The 22,086-nt window shown below is 46.2% G+C and overlaps 2 protein-coding genes and 2 non-coding genes across 5 annotated transcripts in view; 1 reads left to right on the top strand and 3 right to left on the bottom strand.

Annotated features, from left to right (window-relative positions):
- The window catches only part of TMC2 (transmembrane channel like 2), a 30,118-nt gene extending 28,240 nt beyond the window's left edge, over positions 1 to 1,878 (top strand). Inside the window, exon 18 of the mRNA XM_085051320.1 lies at positions 741 to 1,878. Coding sequence (XP_084907446.1) covers positions 741 to 1,003 — 263 coding nt within the window. The 3' untranslated portion in view covers positions 1,004 to 1,878. The remainder of the gene's footprint in view (positions 1 to 740) is intronic.
- A 12,505-nt stretch (positions 1,879 to 14,383) lies between these two features.
- Positions 14,384 to 19,107, bottom strand: RPSA (ribosomal protein SA). 2 transcript variants are annotated; one of them, XM_085051319.1, is made up of 7 exons: positions 19,026 to 19,107; positions 18,622 to 18,789; positions 17,467 to 17,585; positions 16,023 to 16,268; positions 15,017 to 15,145; positions 14,619 to 14,787; positions 14,384 to 14,525 (listed from the first exon to the last, which is right to left on the bottom strand). In XM_085051319.1, exons 2-7 carry the CDS (start codon positions 18,752 to 18,754, stop codon positions 14,431 to 14,433), a joined length of 891 nt encoding a protein of 296 aa, XP_084907445.1. In that variant the 5' UTR covers positions 18,755 to 18,789; positions 19,026 to 19,107; the 3' UTR covers positions 14,384 to 14,430. The 2 variants fall into 2 exon arrangements, with proteins under 2 accessions (XP_084907445.1, XP_084907444.1); XM_085051318.1 differs by having other exon boundaries at positions 14,384 to 14,787.
- LOC146441267 (small nucleolar RNA SNORA62/SNORA6 family) lies at positions 15,700 to 15,858 on the bottom strand. Its single transcript, XR_014850486.1, has one exon. It is a non-coding gene; the product is annotated as a small nucleolar RNA SNORA62/SNORA6 family (small nucleolar RNA).
- Positions 16,750 to 16,907, bottom strand: LOC146441266 (small nucleolar RNA SNORA62/SNORA6 family). Its single transcript, XR_014850485.1, has one exon. It is a non-coding gene; the product is annotated as a small nucleolar RNA SNORA62/SNORA6 family (small nucleolar RNA).
- Positions 19,108 to 22,086: the final 2,979 nt, after the last annotated feature.

Here is a 22,086-nt window from a genome sequence, read left to right as displayed (position 1 = left end):
TTTCATTGGAAAATTTGTTGTGAATGAGGCAGAAACTTTTCACAGGATTGGGTTAGGTCTTAGGGTAAATAAATGCATGCTGTGAGCTCTGCTGTGGGGGTCCATGGCTGGGCAGAAAGAACCAGGAGGAGGCATTAGCACCAAGATCTGGGTATTTTCAAAAAAAATGGATCCTCCAGACTTGATCTCAACCAGCCACTTCCTGACTGCCAGAGCCTCCTGCTCTCATTTGTGAGAATCATCTCGAAGATTTTGATTTTATCTTGACACAGATGAGAAAAGCAGACTGGTGCCACCATAACCCCCTTAAATTTAGATGGGCTGAGACAAACTGGAAGGTTCAGAGTAACCCAATACATATTCCCTCCAAAGCAGACCCCAGGCATTCATTTAAATGGAAATAGTGCTGGCAGCATTTTGGGTGCACTGAAAATAAAGACTAAAATCAGCAATTACACATGACCACCCCATGGCTAGAAGTGTACCAGCATGGCTGGTAGGATTATCAGGTGTTATAAAAACATCAGTAAGAACCTGAAAAGAGGGCTTGAACAGCAGAGACATGCACTGGCTGCTGTCTGGGGGTGGATGGTCTTATTAATGGTTTCTTCACTCAGATGCTCAAATACAAATTCCCAGACACTCTGGTTGTTGCACAGAGAGGAAACAGCAGCCACTGGGGAGAAGACAAAAGGCAGTGTTTACTCCCAAGGAAATAACATTCATAATCTTTGCTCTAGAAAAGAAAATGGAGTCTCCTAACGGAACCAGCCCTGCCAGGACAGCAGGCAGAGGAGCAGCCCTGGATGGCAGCCCCATGGCCAGCAGGAGAGGAGCAGCATTCACCCCTCCATCGCAAGCGTTTGTGACACAACCACGGACACTGGGCATTAGGGCACCCTACCCTGGCCCACCCAGGCCATGGGGACATCCCCTAGGAGCAGTCCCTGGAAGAGGGAGAGGGCTGCCACGCTACCCACAGGCTGCTCGATACCCTCAGTGAAGTTTCTCCTGTTTGACACTAAAATAGAGGTGCTGCATGAACTGCTGTAGTTTTGGTAGGAAATGATTGCTGCATGCTGGACATCCACTCCTGGTGGTCTGTATCCATCCAACACCCTGTAACACAGATTTGTTTAGACACTTAGTAGTACTCTGGAGTTGTAACCCCCAAAGGCGGCTCTGATTTTGGTCACAAGGGAAATGGGAGGTGGTCAGAATGAAAATCAGCTGTGACATTGCTGAATTGCTTCACACAGGACACAGCCCTGTGGCCACTAACAGCAGTGACTGTTCTGTGGAGCAAGTGCTTGCCAGTCCTTTCAAAGGTTTCATTGATTGTTAAACATGGTGTGAGCTTACCTATCATTTAAACAAAGGTTTGTTGTGGGGTTTTTTTTGTTGTTCCTCTGCCTAAAGAATTTAGTATTCTTAAAAAAATAAAGAGTGTCCCTGCTGAGCTGCAAGACAGTTGCTTCTAGGAGTAGAGGATTCCTACCAGAAGGGATTTTGTCAGTTGCATTTTGTCCTTTGTCATAGCTTTCCTCCAGTCTACCTCTTCCAGATTGTCATCCTTTTGTTTCAATCTCACCACCACTTTCTCTGGATTCCCACTCTGCTGCTCTTTTCACAGTCTGTTTAAGAGCAGCTTGCACCATTTCAATCCCCGGATATGATTCCTAGTCTAGCAACACCACCCAGCACAACTGAGAGACTAACAGTGCCTTGGCCTAGTTTCTGATTATAACCAGTTAGAAATTCCTGCTGCAGTTTAAGAACAATTTCATCCAGATCTACAGGACTTCCCAGGACTCTGTGGCAGATCTTCTCTGGGTTGACTTGCTCTTTCACACCTACAGTTTCTTCCTGTTGTTGACATAAACCCATCCTGGCCAGCTTAGATCTGGTGCTCACATGTGTGTTGTTCTTCATAAAATTTTATAATAAAAAAATTATAAAATAGTTTTTCTATATAAAATTTAACCAAATCCATAATAATAGCCAGTAACAGTTCTGTTAAGATGGGATATTTGAACTTTAAAAGGTTCTCACTTCAAGTTTTTTCCACTAAATGCCACAAATCTTGTGGTGTATATTATGCGCAGAACAGGAAACCCAGTAGCTTGTCTCTTCTCTATGGCATGCCAGAGCACAGAGCATTTGACCTTCAGCCTGGGAATGTCTACCTTCAAGGAGCTGGAAAAAGGGGTCCAGTTACTTCAGACATGAGGCAGACTGGATAAAGCATTCAGTCTTTCAGGTCTAATCAACAAAATGTTCTATACAGCTGCTTTTTCACAGAAATTATGAGCTTAAATATTGTGCTGTGCTTATTTATAGATAGAGACCTAGCTTGTTTGTTGATGTCTGTGCTTTATAACAGACACCACAGCCCCTAGAGAAGTATTTCCAGGAGATGCAAGCAAAAGACAAATAAAAGCAGACTTCAGAATTTCTTAAAAATTAAATCATTGCATTTTGTTTTCAAATACAGAAAAGCCTATGGATTGTTTCTAGAAATAGCTGTTCCTGGTGCACAGCTCAAAATCAGTTGTGTTCTCAGGCACACTGCTATGGTCAGGGTTGGTCATTTTCCCAGGGAGCCTCCATGTGAGAAGCCTCTCATCACATTTATTCCTGGTCTTGGAAAGACATTTCTCTGAGATGGGTCCCAGGTAAAGTCTTGTCTTGCCCCTTTGCCATGAGAGTTGCTGGTGTAACATGGCTCTGCTGACCTATTTGCAGAGATACCCAGTCACTGGACTGGAGAGAAGTCAGACAAGAGCAGGCCTTTTCCAGGAGACATCCTTCCTTGGAGGTGTCCAAATTGGCCAGAAAGTGCTGGGAGAAGGTGCTGCCAGTCTGCTAATCCAGAAGGATGTCACAGAAACAACACAGTGCCCAGATTTCAGCCCAGCCCATGTGCCCTGCAGACTCTGGTACCTTAGGAAATATCAAAGAAGAGGACTTTCCTTCTCTTCACTCCTCAGCTCACACGGAAACACTACTGGGAAAGGGGGGAATGTGGCTTTAGGTCTCACTCCCCTCTGCTAGAAAACAGAGGCTGGAAATGTGTGTGTGCATACATGCGTGCACACGCAGAAGAAAAGTGCAAAAGAAATATAAAGGCAACAAAAAACATTATGAAGAAGGCATAAAGAACTCCAGACAGGTTTTGAAAACCAGAGATGCAGAGGCAAACATAGACCAGATGAGTAACTATTACAGGACTTGGATACTCTCTGAATCAGGCCCCTGAATCCAACCTGCAATAATATGGAGCATTCCAAAGCACTTCGTCATCTCTGGAGCACACAACTGCCCATTAGCTAATTAATCCTTCAAGGCTTGCTTATCTGTAATTATAACACATTAGGTTCACCCATTGACCAATGTCTTTTGCAAGCTCAGAGACTTCAGGATACAAGGGTGATAGTATCAGCCAGACAATTCCTGCAGACCAGTGGCAGCTCTCTTCCCTGACTCCAATCCACATTGGGGTCCTCTGTCAGAGCACAACAGTTGTGAAAGGTGTAAAAATGCCAACCCACAGCCCTCATATTGAGTGAAATGATTATTTGTCTCTTGGAGTTTTGAGTCCATTTACCAGTTATTCACATTCAGCTGAAGGTTAAACTCCACAAACTCACTGGAATATTCAGTAGTGTTTGGTTTCATCTGTATTTTTCTATTGTTAGAAATAGCAAAAAGCCCTTGGCTGAGCATTGATTTCCAAGCCCCTAACATTTGTTGAAAGACTATATCCATCTCAATCTTCCTCCAGGGCTCAGTCTAACTTCAAGGGAAAAGAAAAAAAATTAGAGAAAAGCTCAGTGGTGAGTACAGGGAGTCTCCTAGTAACATCTCACACAGCTCACAGCTTGCATTCATAGATGACTAGAAGAGCCCTCTGCATTGTAAATTTTTCACATCTCGTATTGCCACTAGCTCAAATTCTGCATCCAAGAGGTTTTGTTAAAAAAACAAGGAAATATCTAAGCTTAATTATTTTAGGTTTGGTTGTAAACAGGCAGCTCTCATGGGCATCAGTTTTTAGTTTGCATGGCCAGGCAGAGCATCTGCTCAGCGTTACTGATGAACAGGAATCTCAGCAAAATAAAGGACAATTTTGCAAAGCATGTGGCTAAACATGAGCTGTGAAGGGTATGACAATGTACACCCTTCTCTTAGGATCAAAAACATAATTCAGACATTTCTGTCATAATGTGCTCAGCTGTATAGAAGACAAACTGCTTTCTGTACTCTCAATGAACAGAAAATAATAGCCACCATTAAACAGGTTTGCTCATAAACCCAGAAAAGAATGCAAAGAACACACTGATTTTATATTCGGTACCAAGGCACTGAATATAAAATTTTCTTTTCTTCTCCAAAGCAGAAACATCAGCTTTTTGTTGCAGAAGGACAGTAAGTAGGGTAAGCATCCACGAAGCACTGGATGCCACCACTACCGACAGAATTCTTTTTCCCAATAACCTCACTTATTCCAAACAAGCAGTCAAGATCATCTTGAGCTTTTATCCTCTCCTCCTATAGCTAACCCTGCATTATGACAAAGCCATTTATCACACATTCTGAACTTCCACAGAAATAGAATTGTCACCTTGCTTGAAAATGTGAGCTGCAGAGGTCTTGTGTGTAATCCACCTCTTTTCTTCACTGGAATCTTATTCTGCTCATGGACTAGGGAGAGGATTTCCTCATACCAGCTAAAAACCAGAGCTCTGAGAATGGATTTTTATTTTTTTTCAGGGTGCTGAGGAGGGTTGTCATCTGCACATCTAAGCTAATGGAACCTCTCACCTACAAACAGGCTCCAGACACCACAAGAGCCATTGTAGGGACAAGGGCCCCAAGCTGCACTGGCACCAGAACGTGCTGAGACCTACCTAGAGAAAATTCCACTGACAAATCCAGGTGAGGAATGCAGCCAAAAGCCACTTCCCCACATCCAGAGAAAATTTCTGATGATAGAGACTCCTATTTTTTCAGTTTATCATGCCACACAAGATTGAGGAGCCCCACGAGCTCCTGCCTGGCTGGGCAGGACCTCTGCCAGTGCCAGTCTGGGAATGTTCACCTTCAAGGAACGGAGCAAAGGAGTCTGGTTAGGTCAAACATGAGGCAGATTGGAAAAAGATTCTTCTTTAAAGGTCTAACCCAACAAATCATTTAAGTATCTGATTCCTCAGATGAATTAGGAGCTTAAATACTGTGTTGTGCTTATTTGTGGAGACCTAGCTCTTTTCTTGAATCTTAAAGAAAAATCACAAGAAATACAAGGGAGAAACAGATAGAAGGAGACTTCAGAAATTCGCCAAAAATGAGGTGATTCCATTTTGCTCTCAAATACAGAAAAGCCAATGGCTGATTTCTAGAAATAGCTGCACCACTCAAAGGTGGACACTTACAGACTGGCACTGGCAGAAACCCAGTGAGGCAGTCACCAGAGTGACTTCTACACTAGTAAAGATGCTCTAAGAATCAATGTAATGTCCTGTGGGCCCTTGACTTGACCCCAGCAGGCAGTGGGTACAGCAGGTCTCCCACCTTCCTGCACCCCAGCATGTTCAGATCCCTCTCTGCAACCATATATCAGTGCTTTTGCTGCCACCCAAGCAGGTCAGACAGGGACCTTTGAATCCTGACCCCACTGCCCCTCTAAACATCACTTCAAAGCACCAATGTGCTGGTAAAAAAAAAGAGTTAAGTGCTTGCCAAAAGACTTTAAAAGACTGATTCCCCCCATTTTGATTCATACTGCATGCAATGCTATCAGCTCTCCAGCCTGACAGCCGTGGGGATTTTTTTCCTCTCTGTCATGGTTTTCTTGCCATTTGCCTGAGCCCTGAGGCAGCAGCTTGTCCTTTGGCAGGTGGCAGCCCAGCTTCATCTGCAGCCAAGGCTTTATCACTCCCAAATGCTCAGATACAGTCTTTCCCTGGGGAAAAAAGCAACTCTGAAACCCCAGGATTTCTAGGTCTGGCCCATTTCTCACACAATGTACTCATCGACGCTGAATCAGAACTCAGCCTTGTGCTTTTAATGGACTATACCAACGTAATGCTATGCTGTGTTAAGCTAACACAAGGAGGCTTGGCTTTGCTGCAGTCACAGGACCCAATTCCCTGGGGTCCCCTTCCATTCAGACATGTACAAACATCCAAACCCAGCCATGAGCATTGTCTCTAAATCTTGAATTAGTACTGCATGGTGCTACTCAGGGAATACCCATGTCCTCCATGACCTCAGCAAACAGAGGCCACTCAGCTCCCAAATGTCAGGAGAGTCTGCGTGTGCATGGATCCACACAGGCGCTGAGATCAAGATGAGTGGATTTTTAATGTTTCAGAATTGATATTATTTTCTGCACCACTCCTTCATGATTGACAGCAAAACTAGAAAGCACTGAAGCACAGAGTTTCCTCTGCAGCTGGTGCTCCAAGCACGCAGGTGGAGGGAGGAGAACAGGCAGGCACCTAGGGATGGATGGAGAGATGCCATTTCCCAGCAGGCAAAAACTTTATATGCATCAGCACCAAACTCCCATGAAAAGACCCAATGGACAAAAGCCACCTGAAGGTGGCAGAGAAGCCAAGGGATGGAGAGGGACAACCACTGAGAGACTTCTCCACCTCCTGGGGACCAAACCCAGGCAGCAGAGCAACAGTGGGACGCAAGAATTCCCAGTGCTGAGCTCAGCTCTGCTCCTCGGCAGCTCATGCCCAAGGCAGCCAGAGTGGGATTTATCATCCTTTAACCCAGCTCACAGTGCTGGGAAATCAGGAGGGTAAGAAATTCAACAGCCCTACACCTGCCTTAGGGCCAGCGTAGGGGTAAGGACAGACTGCACCCACCACTGCTACATAAGGCAGTGAAAAAGCTTTGCAAGGAAACAGCTGCAGGATATAAAAGCAGGAGAGCTTCTCCTTTAGGAACCGAGCAATGCTTGCAGAAGCTGCCAATGTCATCCCTCTCCTGGCAATGTGGGAGGGAGAAAAAATAATTTCAGCTCAGTTGAAAATAAAATGAAAACAACCATAGCAGCACAGTACTGTTACCTGGACTGCTTGAGGACAGACAAGACATCACAGTGATCAAGTGTACAGATCAGGTTAGTAGGAGGTGGAACATTATTTTAATGGCTTTACTAACTCATTTTCCCAGGGAAGAGCAGCTGCAGAAACACCCAAGCAGCTGTGTCCTCCTCCTTCCTCCATTCTCCCTCCCTCAAAGCAAATTCCTGCTGCAGTTTAAGAATTTGTTTGGGGGAGCCAAGGCTTTTCCTACAAAAGCCTGCATATCCAAACCTTCTTCTAATTAAGAAACATTTCACACATATGGGACTTCTGGGGTTTTTTTTTGATAGCAGCAGCAGTAAATAATTCAGTGCTTTGGCAGATGTTTAGGGTCTTCAAAATATGAGATCTATTATCAGATTTATTTTAATAAGGTACCTGGAGGGCTCAGGGCCAGGAAGAGAGGAAAAAGCCGCACCACCATAATGAAAATCATGCCTTCTTTATTAGCCAGAGCACCTTGCTACAGCAGCTTGGACAGAGTAGTACAAACACTGCCTGAACACAAATGGAGCTTCACTGCCACCACACCAGCACTGCTGCAGCTTGCAGGTCTCCCAGCTCCATCAGCAGCTCTGCAGGATGGATACAGCTCCAAGGCCAGGGCTGCAGAGCTTTTGCAGACAGCCCTGGCAAACTCAGCTTCTGCTCCTCAAGAAGCCCAGCTGTTTTTGGAGGAAAAGGCTGCAGAAGCATTTTGATACTGCATCTATAAATATAACAAATGAGCCACTGGCAAGGTTTTCTTCACAAGCAGCTGCAGTTCTGCCTGGGAAACTCTCTGCAGCTTCTGCTCAGCTTTCTGCACCTCTGTCATCATCCCCGCATGGGATGGGGCTGTGCCACAGCAGCAGAGAGCCAGCAGTGGGGAAGCATCTCCCTTAGCACTGCCTTGAGCATTTAACCCATGGACAAAAGCAATTCTCTTGTGCAGAAGTGGTGGAAATCTGTTGTAACCCATCTCCAGGGAAAGTCCAGTGTCACATACATGCCCTTTCAGCACTTTATGTCCTCCCAAACACCAATTCCAGTGACACAGAGGGTAAGTAGCTTTCAAAGACCTTTGGCTGGCTCTGAGGAGCTGAACTAATTGTGTTGTAACAAGACAAGTCACCACCTGGGTATGCAACACTACCACAGTGCCACTGAAGCCAGGTAGCATATCTGAACTGGTTATCCACCAAACAGCCAAAAACACCACACTGTTGGTGAGCATAATGCTCACAGTACTCCTCCAACCCAAAGACCAGGAGAAAAAACAAATCTCCACCTAACATAAAGGGTTTCCCCTTTGCTGGCACAAACAGACCTTGAATTCAGAGGAAAGAATATGGAAGGCAAGGCAGAGCCTCTGAAAGTAACATCTGTTTAAACTACTTGTGAGACTACTGCTCCACCTGGCCACAGGTGAGAAGGCAGCCTCCAGGCAGTTTTGGGGGCTTCACAACACCCAGACGCATCCTCAACAGCATCTCTTAAATCTCACCTAACCAGGAACACGTGCCAAACACACATTTGTCACAGGGGTCCCTCCAGTACCAGCAGCATATTGTCTGAGCAGCGACCACAACTGCTGAGCTCACTCCAGCCTCGATGAGCAGGGAGGCAGCTGCTCTGTGCCCGCTGCCCACACTGCTCCCCTCGGCTTACACTGCCCCATGGGAGGCACTCATTGCTCCCCTCTGTATTTTGTGTTGCAATTATCTTAGCAGCAGAAGAGCATTGCCTACCCAATGGACACTAGAAGGGAAGGTCAATCCACTATTCTTGTAACAGTAGAACCTTTAAAATAAAATTTGAAGAAGTGCAGAAGCTTGATGCTTACCTTAATGGAGCAAGCTTCATCCCTCAGGTCCCAGGGGAGCAGAGACAGCACAGGCCACAAAAGAATGGCTTCACAGAGCACTTATCCCAATGGAGCACCACACAGAGTTAATAACTTGGCATATTTTAAATCACAAGCCTTAGATTTGACATTTTAATGAAGTTCCTGCTTCTATATTCAAGGTACAGCTTGAGAAATCCCAGTCCTCATTTTGAAACAATAAACACAAACATGTAGCTTTCAGAGAACAAAAATAAAATACAAAACAAGGAGCAGGGACAGCACAGAAGTCAAGAAGAAATCCGAGACAGCCTTAGACAAAAAAACTATGACTTAAAATTTATCTCAAAACTTTTCAAAGGGCTGAACCAGTGAAATCAGAAAAACTAGTTGCTAGGCTTCTCAGCCCTTCTGAGACAACTGGTGGAGAACCACTGGCTACCACTAGCAAGCCAACAAAGTGGAGCTGCCTCACAAAGCAGAGAAGAAAAGCCAACAGCACACTCACTCCTACCCCACACCAGTCCTTTTGAGAAAAGGGTAGGAGACACTTCAGCCCATGGCACCTGGGGCTCGTAAAACCTTACCCAGCTGCAAGCAGGCACGTGGCTTAAAGGAGCCTTCAGAAAAGATACTGCAGAGAGGGAAATAAGTGGTGGTGCCTTTTTCTTTAAATATTTCCTCTCAAATTAGAGCCTCTAACAGCAAAAGAACAAGTAAGGGAAAGGGCACACACCTGATTTCCTCTCTGCATGTGCTGCCTAATGTTTTCCTATATAAACAAAGCCAAGAGGTGCAGTGAATTATATACCTGGGAGTACTAGGGAGAAGACTAGTCACTCTAGAAAATGCTGGAAGCAATAAGCCAAACAGAAAAGATGATTTAGAAAGTTTCCAACAGTGTTTCTTCAACTAGGAGCACTCACAGCCAGCAGAATCCCAACACTTGCTGCCTTACAGATATTAAATGCAAGATCAAGGTCTGCAGCTGAGCAGGAAGGCAACAAGTTTAACACTCACATAAAAATAGTAGGGTTTTGGTTGTACGGGGTTTTTTTGAAGCATCTCACGGTCCCTGTGAGAAGGCACCATTCTGCTACAGGGAAGTCCCGGTCAGGGATAGCTCTGCACATTCCCTCCCGAGTGCCCGCTCTGTCCAGCTCTCCTGCCGCGCTGCCTGCAGCGGCCGGAACGCGGGCAAACCAGGAATGACAGCCCCATCTGCTGGAGCCTGGGAAGCGATGCGCACACTCGGATTGTGCAGCTGTGCAACCCACCTGCCGGCCGGGAGCCATGCAGCACGGCAATGAGCAGTGCCAGCACGCCCTGCTGTGGCGAAAGCTTGCCCCAGTCTGGCACAACTGTCCCCGTGGCAGAGCAGCTCTGAGCTTTGCAATGTGCCGCACTTGTCACGCTGAGCTCCCTTCGCGAAATCGTAAACCTGACCCCGACCCACATACGTAGCGGGAGAAAGTATTGTCCCTCCGAGCACCATAACGTTGTTTCAGTTCTCAGCATCCAACTCTGGCCCATACAACAGACCCTGTTCCCCTCCTCTGACCTGCTAAAACCCAAGCCCCATACTAAGGGTAGTGGACTTAAGCTGTCCCTGAAAGGGGGTCTGTGTGCTGTGGTACCCCTTGTCCTGCCAAGTCACCAGCAAGACTGTACCAAAATGAAGTGAGCTGTGTGACTCAAACCAAGGAACCCCTCTGCACGTGGTACAATGGCATTTAGCATGAAGACTAAGGTTTTCTACTAAAGCAGGTTTCTCTGGCCTTCAGAGCATGGTTGGGAGCCATAACTTTAAAGGACACATCCTGTGTCCCTTTAGAATTTATTTTATTAATGCTTGAACAGTACTAGTAAAAGCAATCATGTAGCCACTGACAGAAATATTTAGGACTCTGTCACATGGAAGACACATTAGTTAAACTCAGTCTTTATTAGCTTTATAAATGGAGAGTTTAAGCAGCAGCTCAGAAAAGACACATTCTACAAAGGTATCTTCAGTACGTAGTTTTCCGCATCAGTGACTCCTGAGCATATAAATGAATAATGTATAAAAAAAATTAAATGCTTTCAAAGCTGCACAGCAGGAAAATGGCAGCGAGTATTCCTAAAAGCACAAGTATTAAGAGAGCAAATAAAAACAGGTTCATAAATTAGGGCCTCACGAAGCAAGAAATTCAGAAAACCAGTGCTGTAACATAGCAAGACTGTACCCATGCCCAAGGTGTTTATCACAGTCTGCCTATTTGCAGGGCTGATAATCAATGATATTCTTCATTCCCAGTGCAACATATAACACTGTTCTACCTTCATCTGTCAAGCAGTCTTAATGCAGATGAGGTTTTCACTGAAGTTTTGTGGTTTCCACAAGCTCGAGGCTGCAAGATCTGAGCTGGTAGTGCCAAGCATTGGCTAGTGAATAAACTTTGCCTGAAATGCTGGCTGTCTCTTTGGCAGCTGCAGGTAATGGGGGGATGCTCCAGCAACACTGGGGTCCTACAGCAATAATGAAGTAAATCTGGAATGCTTTTATTTCCTCTGCCAGGACACTTGCATTCAGGATGACAGGCTTCATCTGTCCTAAGGTTCAAGATACACAGCTTTGGAGAATGCTGCATTCATGACAATTGCAGATTTACCATGTACTTTACTCCATGTAGAGTATATCCGCACCAAAATGCAATTAACCCAAGGAATAAAAAAAATCATATTACAAGATCCACTCCAACTGCATGCTCATAGTCCTGGGTGGGGAGGAAGCCTCCTAGGAGGTGCAGTGAGGTGAATCCATCAATCCCACACACCTCAAGCATGTTTCCTTTGCATGCTTATTTACATGGTGCACTGATTTTAGTAAATAGGCTCACAATGTGGCTAATATCATACTCCCAGAAGTCAGCATCAAACATCCTAGCCACAGTTTCACAAAGCAAAACAGACTACAGATGCAAAGAGTGGAACATTTTGCAGCCTAGATTTAAGTAAAGAGATTAATCTCTTCAACCGTGCATAACACCCTTTGCTTCCTGCAAAAGAAAAGCCTTGGTGTGATCCTACAGTATGTGGACACTAAAAATATCATGATTATTTGGGCAAAGAAATGACTGGAGAGGAAAAGGAACATCTGTGAATGGTGACATATAAATTAGGGAGGGAATTAGACAGCATGTGTGTATGACAGATTCATGGACCACACTGCAAGGACTGTTCAAAAGCTCATTTCTTCAAAGGAGTTCTACAATTCTCAGCAACACCAGCCAGTTCCTGTTGAGACCAACTGTGGAAGAAGGCTGTCCTAAGAAGCCCCCTGGTCCCATTCAACCCAGTTCCATCAACCCAAATCAAACACAAAGAGATGGTCACAGAGAAAGGAAACACTATGACCCTCAATGGAAACTGTCACTATATAGACACCTCCACCTAAGCCATTTTGGGTCAAATCCGATCAATCCAGAACAGCACAGTTACAAGTTCTCTGCTGTCCTAATTCAACACCAACACTGCACCTGTCAGAAAAAAAATACAATAAACAAGCCAGTGTCTCTAGGATTTACTCCTACCTCCTCTTCCTATTCCTCTACACTACCTCAAGAGATTACATCTGCTAGGTATTTGCCACAGGGGAAGCTCTGGCAGACGTAGGATCTTCTGCTACATCTCTGCTGCCATCTCCACTCCTGTGCCAAGACCTCTCCTTCCCTGTGCCTCCGGCATGCTGAGGATCATAGCCTTCCTGCAACGAATACTCATCCCCTCTGCAATGCTGCAAGCAAACGAGCTCTCCCACTCTACCCCAGTTACCCCACCAAGGTGAATCTGAATCCACATGAAGAGATCTGTCTCCTGACCAGGCTGTGCAGATCCACCTGTCACTGGCAGTGCTTGGTTCTGAGAATGACAGAATCATGAAAGTCAAAAGAATACTTTAGGAAATACTTCAATGAAAACAACCACATTCCAGTAACATGCAAGAAATATTTCAGTAGCAAGTACTGAGAACTGATTGATTTAAAACACCACCATCACCCACACAGGAGCTGTCTGATGACTTCTACATACTCGTTAACTGGAACACATTCGCACGAAGGAAGTTACACAACAGATGAAGAAAAGGGACAATGGTGACACAGTAGCAGTAATAGCAAGATTCAGTGTATGGAAGGGTAAGACTAAGCTCTGAGATTGGAAATTTTTAATTTGGCAGAGTGAAAAGAAAGTCCAGGCCAACAAATTTTTCGGTGCAATGTCAGATCTGGGGAGTCAATGAGCAGGTGATGTACAGGCTGTTTCCACTCTAGCTACAATGCCCACTCATAGTCCCAAAATTACAAGGCCCTCAACCCACCCTGACACACAAGTGACAGACCTCAGGGGGCAGGAAGGAGCCTCCCCCTGCTGGGTGCTGGAAAGTAAAGCACTTGAGGATGTGCCACAAGCACACATCACACAGTGCACCAACAGAACGGAGGGCTCTTTGAGGAACAAATGGTGAAGTGCTCCCATGCCTCTCAGCTGAAAGCTGCTCAGTATTAACAAAACCTTTGATCACTTTGTCTTGTAAAGACAAAAGCAAGAAAGATCAGCCTCCTTTGGACAGATATTGTGCAATAATATTAATAGCTTGCTTTAGTTTTTTTTACTGCTAATATTACAGTAAAATGACAACGAGCACATGTGCCAAGAGAAAACATTCTTTACAGGTTGCTTGGCAGTGCTGAAGGTACAATAAGGAGAGTCTGTGACAAAAGCAATATGGAAAAAAGGATCCAATCTGAACAATCTTCACCTCCAACAAACAAAATCCCGTTTCTCTTGGTGAAGAACCTACCTCCCATTATTGCTAATAATCACAGCAGTATAATCCTCAAAAGAGCTAAAGCAAATGAATTAATACCGTGTTTTTTCCTGAAGATTACTGAGTATTTTTGAGGAAGGAACTGGCAATACCAATGCTAAAGCTGGTATTCCATCAGAGGACCAGCTCCCACTCCAAGGGCTCTGTTCTCCACACTGGGCAGGTCAGGCCAACTCCCACACCTGGTCACCAGAACTTTCCTCACCCTGCAAACTTGTGAAACCCCAGGCAGAGCAACAAATGCCACCCCATTTGGGTGGACACAGCCAGGCTGCTAAAAAAAAAACCCACCCAAAAGCAGACCACTCTGCCCCATGTCACCACCTCCTCTCTGGAGAGCACACACACAGCTGCCTCCTCACCGGGGTGGAGCCAGGAAAGGTGGGAAATGTGAAACCAGCGCTGGACACTGATGCAGACAGGAGGGGCAGCCCAGCGAGCTGCTGCAGGCAGGGACAGAATCCACAGCCCCCACCTCCACTCAACAGGATGTAACAGACACCCCACCCCTGGCTGAGGACTGTGCCCTACAGAGGACACTTCCCACACGTGTCACTAGCCAACCAGTTTACAAAAGCAGTACCAGCAGTGTGTACTAAACCAGCCTTTATTTCTCTCACAGTACAGCAGGGCTGAAGTTAAGACCATTCTGTGGCAGTGCCAACCCACTCGGTAGCCTGGGCTGTGGGAGCTGCTGACCAGTCCTCAGTGGCAGGCTGGGCACTCCAGTCCTCTGCAACCACAAAGACAACAACACTTAGTGCTCCCCAGTTCCTTCCACCCACAATACCCCTCACCCCCTTTCCAGACACCTCCCCAGACTGACCTGTGGGGAACTGCTGGATGGGCACAGATGGGACCTGCACTCCCTCAGACCAATCTGCAACCTCAGGCTGAGGAGGAGCAGTGAATTCAGGTGCTGGGGCCGTCCATTCGGTCTGGAATTCCTCCTTCGTGACTGCTTTCTCAGCAGCTGCCTGTTCCTCCTTTTCAATCTGCAATGGAAGAGCCCAGCCTGAGTCTCCCAGGAACACAACCCTTACTATCACATATCGGACAACAGGCACCAGCTGGCAATATAATTAACCAACCACCACAATAAAGCGTGAAGTACAATCCTTAAATTGGCAAAACCTGTCCTCAACAGCAGACACAAAAGACCACGGGATGGGAGCACAAGCAAAACATCTGAGAGAGACACACTTCCCACCGTGAAGCTCCTACCTCCTCAGGATCCCTGTAGAAGTACAAGTCAGGCATGACTTCCCAAGGGTGCTCACGGGAGATGGTGCCACGCATGCGCAGGACCTCCCGAGCCAGCATCCACCACATCAGACCCACTGAGTGGGCTCCCTGGAACAGATGAAAGTAGGTAAGAGTTGCTGTAAAGCTAAACCTTTGCAGAAAGAGCAGAGGACTTATTAATACCCAGTCCAAGGTTTGTGCTTGGAGAGAGAAAGACACCACTTGCCAATGCCTAAACGTATGTACTTGGACTCAAAAAAAGGGCAGCTTTACAAGTTCCCAGTCACATTTTCAGGTCTCTGCAGAAATCATGGTGCTCTTCAGTCACCAGCATCTGAATTTGCTGTATGCAACAGGGCCTGAAGTTACTCTGCTGCTACAGAGTTTCACACTGCTCACCCCCACCATGTCAATCTCATCCAAAACACAAGGATTACACTCACCACATAGGTTAGAATAAAGAAATTGAAAACTTGACTAAATAAACGAAGCTTACACACATGCTCAGATGTGTCTTACACTCTTTTGATGACTGACATCTAGATAGAGATCAAAGATAGCTTCTCATCTTCCTAGACTTTATCTTTCAGGTGATTTCTGGTAAGATAATGTTTCAGAGCAGTTTCTCCATCAGTTCCCTTTATCCTTCATTCATATTCATGATCTGTGGCAAGAATGACTATCAAACTCCACTCATTGGGCCACCAAGACCCTCATGGCGTCAGCGAAAAGTCCTGCCAGTTTACTATAGCACACGTCCTACACTTGAGAGTTCCTTGGCCAGAAACCAGCCTCAGCTCCAAGCTCCAACTGTGTGCAGTTTATTTCCTCCTCCCCACCTGCCAGTTTGCGAGAGTCATTAATTAGCTCGTTCCCCAGGAGACACGTGAGATACAAGCAACCCTCCCTTGCAGAAAGCATCCACCTTGGAAGCCGAGGACATGGCCTGGAAGAAGCTGCCTGGAATGCCACAAGGCAGCGTTACCTTGTTATTGCAGGGAATAGCGATATCCACGTAGCGCAGCGGGGAGTCCGTGTTGCACAGGGCGATGGTGGGGATGTTGACGTAGGACGCCTCTGTCAGCGGCTGGTGATCAGCCCGGGGGTCTGTAACCACCAGGAGTCGTGGCTCACGGAAAGCCGCTTGGATCTGGTTTGTGAAGGTGCCAGGGGTGAAACGCCCAGCAATAGGAGTAGCCCCAGTGGCAGCAGCAAACTTCAGAACCGCACGCTGCAAAAGGGACACAGAGAAGATGAAGCAGGAAACATGCATTTCAGCCAGGTCACCCAGGCATTGTCAGCGAACATGCACAAAATTTTAACTGAACTATCTGTTTCAATTCCTGTGAAATCAAGGCTCACCACCTCAAATGGAGAAAAACCAAAATGTTTCTACAAATAGTTTAAAAGATCATATCCACCAGCAAAGCTGGAAGTCAGGATACAGGAAAAAACCCTTTTCTTCCCCTCACGTTATTGGCAAGCTCTACTCCGAATTCTCATAATCAAATCATAAAAGAGGTAATAAAACAAAAACCTTGTGGAAAAGGCAAAGTAAATTTTCTTCCATTATTTCTACATACTTTCCTTATGCAGGAACTTTAAGGAAGTACAGGAAAAGCTTAGTAGTAAATACACCCAAATTGTAGCTGTGTCCATTAAAACAGCAATTGGCAGTTCTTACTCAATTGCAGCAGCTTCCAACCTGTGAGGCATGTGGCAGGGCCTACTATCAAACTCCAATCCTAGAGGGAGCCCCTCTCCTGGCGTTAGCGAAAACCCTGCCATCCTTTGCTGTCGCACACTTCCGACACTTGAGAGCTCATTGGCCAGAAACTGACCTCAGCATCAAGCTTTAATAGTGTGCAAGTCAAACCCACAGGAAACCAAGCTTTTCCTTCAGAAATCCACCCCTAAATCTCCCTAAACATATATGGTCCCACCTGCAGTTACCTTAAGAAATTAAGCTCACAAACTCCAGTGACTAAATAGATTTAAAGGTTATCACCTTCTACAACAGAATGATTTTGCTAAAAATTTAGAGTCAAAATTACAAATATACCAGTTACTACACCTTGCTCAATAATAGAGAACATTTCTTTTTTGACAACTTTTGTATCAGATGCTTACTGTCTCCAAAAAATCAGTGCAAATGACCCACAGTACTTCTGAGGGGAAAAGGCCACCAGGGGACTGGCCACTAATATGACAGAAATCCAGCAAGAAGGAGGATATGGAAGAAAACCAAGTTATCAAACACCCTCATATGGGGAGTAGGTTTTAACTAATCTGTTTTAAGCTGCCAACTGCAACACAATCAACACATTTACAGAAAGCAGTCCTACAGTTTTATTGCATTTTATCACCAAGCTGACACTGTCCAGCAAGGGAGTCCCGCTTCAAGACTGCAGGCTTCCTGATGTCTGTACCTGTCCAGTGTTCCTGGAAGAAATGACGCTCACATCAGCTGGATTCTCAATGGCAACAATGGCACGAGCTGCCAGGAGCAGCTTTTCCCAGGTCCTCTTCAGATTGATGATGTAAATACCTATAGGCAACAAAAGGCTTTAGAGCAGCCAGCAAACACAAGATCTAAAACAGGATAGCACTCCTCTGCCATTAAACCTGTCACATGGCTGTGGTTACTCCAAAATTCATAAAAACATCATCAAAGTGGGAAGAGACCTCTAACATCATTCCATCCAACTGTTCACCCAGCACTGCCAGTGTAACCACTAAACCATTAACACCCAGCACCATATCCAGGTCCCTCTTAAAACACCTCCAGGGATGGTGACTGGGCAACCTATTCCACTGTCTGACCACCCAAGCAGTGAAAACTTTTTTCTTCCATTATCTAATCTGAAGCTCTCCTGTCTCATCTTAAGGCCATTTCCTCTTGTCCTCTGCTGGCAGGTATAAGAGGCTGGCCCCTCCTTTTAGGTAGTTGTAGAGAGCAGTGAGGTCCCCCCTGAGCCTATTCTTCTCAAGACTAAACAAACCCATCTTCTTCAGCCATCCCTCATAACATTTTCTAGGCCTTTCAGAAGCTGTGCTGCCCCTCTCTGTACATGCTCCAGCATCTTAATGTCCTTTTCAAACTGAAGACATTCTAGTCTAATTCTAGTTAACAGAAAGCTATTCCAATGAAAATCACCCCCGTGTTTTTAATGTAGCACACTTCCAGTACCTATCATCAAGAATCTAGGCCTGGTATGAGCTTCAATAATTTAACAGAAGGCAGCTTAGGCTGAAGAGCAATAAAAACAAGCAGAAGTCGCTATTGAGATATTAAAACCATTTTATCAATATAGACAAAAACTAGCACAATTGCCCAAACCAGCTGTGATTGATTTACCAAATTCCAAAACCAAAATAGTCAAGAACCAGCAGAATTGTTACAAAATCTGTATTTCATTCTGCTTCTTTGAGTTAACGCTGTGTTGTCAGCAAGGGCATCTGCTCCTTTAAAGCCACGGAGAAACCATGCTAAAGAGGTCAAGCACTAGCACTTTCCAGCTTCTCCCAGCTCTGCCCACAAGATCCCAGCTGCCCAACCCGGGACACCCATCCCGCCGGTTTACCATCGCTCTTCCTTTTGTAGATGTACTGCTCCATCTGGAAGTCGAGGTTGGTACCTCCCAGGTGGGTCCCGGCAGCGAGGAATTTGAGGACATCCTCCTCCTTCATCTGCAGGACATCGAGGCCTCCGGACATTGTGGGGTTTCCCTTTGGAAGCAACGACAGGGAACCTGCGGGCAGACAGACCCGGCTCAGCCCGGCGGGGACGCGCCACGAGGCCCAGCCGCCCAGCCGCCATCTTGGGCCTCCTCCCGCGCTACACCCGGCAGGCCTCGGCTTTCCCCGCGGCTTGGCCAGGCCCGGCCCGGCCGCACGGAGGGACGCACAGAACCCCCCGGTGTTATCACAGGATGGGGGACGTGGCCCCCACCGCCCCCGCGCCCCCCGCCCGGCGGCCCCGACTCACGCTGACAACGCCGTGTGGAGGCCCGGGCGGCGCGGAGCCGAAAGAGAGCCCAATCTCGCCTGACACCTATATATAGCCTCGCCAGCCAATGGGGAGCCGCGGGGGGCGGGGCCGCGCTCCAGCGGCTCCTCCCCGGGATCCCCACGCCGCGTGCGCCGGCTCGGGCCTGAGCCTGCCCCGCGCCCTGAGGGCGGGCTGGGAGAAATCTGTAGCGTTTGTGGGATTTGTGGGATCACGAATCCAGGGATGGGCAACCGAGCTGGTGAAAGGTCTGCAGTGTAAATCCTATGAGGAGCTGGGGTGATTAGCCTGGAGAAAAGGAGGCTCAGGGGTGACCTTATCGCTCTCTACAGCTTCCTGCAATGAGGGTGTAGCCAGGTGAGGGTCAGTGTCTTCTCCCAGGAAACAAGCGACAGGACTAGAGGACATGGCCTCATGTTATACCAGAGGCGTTTTAGGTTGGACGTCAGGAGGAATTTATTCACAGAACGGGTGATTACACATTGGAATGGGCTGCCCAGGCAGGTGGTGGAGTCACCATCCCTGGAGGTGTCTAAGGAAACACTGGATGTGGCACTCAGTGCCATGGTCTGCTTGACGTGCTGGTGTTCAGTCATGGGTTGGACTCCATGATCTCAGAGGTCTTTTCCAACCAAACTCATCCTGTGGTTCCGTCATTTTGGGGCTGTTCCAGAGCATCCTGTGGCTTGTGCTCCAAGCAACATCAAGGCTGGTTTTGAGGTCCTGAAGCAAAAAGAAAGCAAAGATTTATTTTCAACATTTTACAGTTCCATTTTCCTGTTGAAAGTGAAATATATGCTCTCAGGGGGCTGATAATTATTTGATTAATTATATCTAGCTCTACACTGCCTGCTGTGGGGGGAAGCTTCTAAGGAGCTGTAGCATCTTCCCTGCACCCACATTCCCCCTCCCTGCAGGGACACTACTCTGGCACCACATGGGAGAGCTTGGGCAGCCAAGACTGTCCCTGTCCTTTGCAGAAATGACATTAAAAGCACATGAAATTGATACTGAACTTACACATCCTTGTTCTGCAGTAGAAATTTGTGTGGTACCTGCCCCTTTTTTGTGTGTGTTGCTGGGTTTGGGGTTTAGGTTTTTTTGTTATTGTTTGCTTTTAAGAAACAACAGAAAGTGACAAGATTTAAGAGTCTTCACCATCTTTCTCATCTTCCTTGTCCTATTCTAGAAGCAGACACAGGCCTGAGAATGGATTTTCTTGGGAAAAAAAGTAGTGATACTTACTTTACTATGCCTACTATCATCAAGATCTGGATACAATTCTGGACTGTGCAAACACTATTGCCAGTGCCTTCTGCAAGTAATAATTCATCTTCACATCTTTCTAACAACAGTGCTCCTTTAGTTTTCTCTCCTCTATTTTAACCTCATATAACCACAGCAGTGTGACTGGGCCTGGACTCTCCTGACAGCCCCTTTTTGATGTCTGAGCCCTGAATTACTCTGGGGGACGATTGCTTAAGTAGCAGGTTACATCATCATCTCATGTATCTTCTTTGTCTCCTGGAAAATGGCTCTCTATTCTTCTTTTCTGCATGCTAATTAGATGGTGTTATTTAGCAAGATTACCAGATCACCTTTAGAATATTCAGTAAGAGTAATTCAAACTTTTGTCACATGGTGGTGACAAAGTAGGTAAAATGAAACTCACCAACAGGCTAGAGCTCTCAGCAAGAGCATGAACTATTATTGCCTGAGAGATTATAGACATCTGTGGCACTTTGATAAGTGCACTGTGGAGAGTGAGAGCTGACCCGATGGGCTATGTACAGCCTGTGTCTCTCCTAACAGGAGCAGTGTGAGAATTAGTTTGAGAGGGAAGAGGGAGGGTGGTGGTGATGTTACCATGGTCTGTGCAATGGATTTAGTCTGGAGAGCTATTTTGCACACAGTTGAAACCCAACTGTATTAAAAGTGTCTTTGAACATAATGGTTGGAAATCAAGTAATGAATATTGCAGTAATATGGTGTTACCAAAACAGTGCCACTGGTAAGCATTCCAGACTCCTCTGGCATCTCTAATACTTATTTCTTGTTACACTTTGGGCCCTTTCTGGTAGACCATGAGGCCTACAGCCCATGAGATGCCTTGGAAAAGTCATGCTAAAGCTTGACAGTGAAGTATTTCCAATTATTTCCTTAAGTAACCTAAAAGCTTGCTTTATTTTTTATCTATGTTCTGAGACAGTTTAAAATAAATCTGTTATTAATGGCCATGTCCATCAGGTGAAAGTGTATCTATCTTATCACATGTTTCAGACAAGGTTTCCCTGGTCTAAAGTTCACACTGAAATCTGTTACACAATTACAGACAGAGCTGAGGGCAGGCCCTGGGAACAGCCTTCCTCTGCAGCAAGCAAACCCAAGGAAAGGGGTTTGAGCCACTGGTCCTCCTGCAGTACCGAGGAGACTTGGGGCCCACAGGTGCAGAGAGAAGCATCATGTGGCTACCACCAGCCTTTGGGTGGTGCACTGAGAACCTTGAGCAGGTGCCTGGGGTGGTCACAAAGCCCCTGAAAAAGCATCTCCCAGAGAGCCAGCCCGGGTGGCAAGGGAAGTGTAGCTGTCCTTGCCAGAAGCCTCTGAGTTGGGGGCTCCACCAGGAGCCCCAGTGCTGGGAGAGAGGGCTCCTCACAAGGCTGCAGAGGAAACATTCTGTGCTGCCACAACAGCTCCTGTGATGAAGGGGTTGATTTGTGTGTCTGGGGAATAGGCTCAAGCAAAAAGCTATTTGGGCAGTTTCTTCCTACTAAACATGACGGTGGGCACCACCCAAGAGGTGGTGAGGCACCCCTAGAGAAGACCTACAGAGATCAACCCACATTCAGTGAAACTGCACTAATGTTACGGTGCTTCCCTGTAAACTCCATTTTGGTTTGTGTTTCAAAGGTTTGTTGTTACTTCTTAACATGTTTTGGTAAAACATACTTTGTAAAATCTCTTCTCTTCTTATTTCTTGTTCTACAAAGGTAGAATTGCCTAAAACCTGTTACAAAACTTGCAGAGGTCTCATTTCAAC

Source organism: Lichenostomus cassidix, chromosome 2, assembly GCF_008360975.1.
Source record: "Lichenostomus cassidix isolate B80296 chromosome 2, HeHo_3.0, whole genome shotgun sequence".
In the NCBI taxonomy this organism is placed as follows: domain Eukaryota; kingdom Metazoa; phylum Chordata; class Aves; order Passeriformes; family Meliphagidae; genus Lichenostomus; species Lichenostomus cassidix.
The sequence above is the reverse complement of the archived record's forward strand: the minus strand, read 5'-3'. Positions and strand labels throughout refer to the sequence as shown.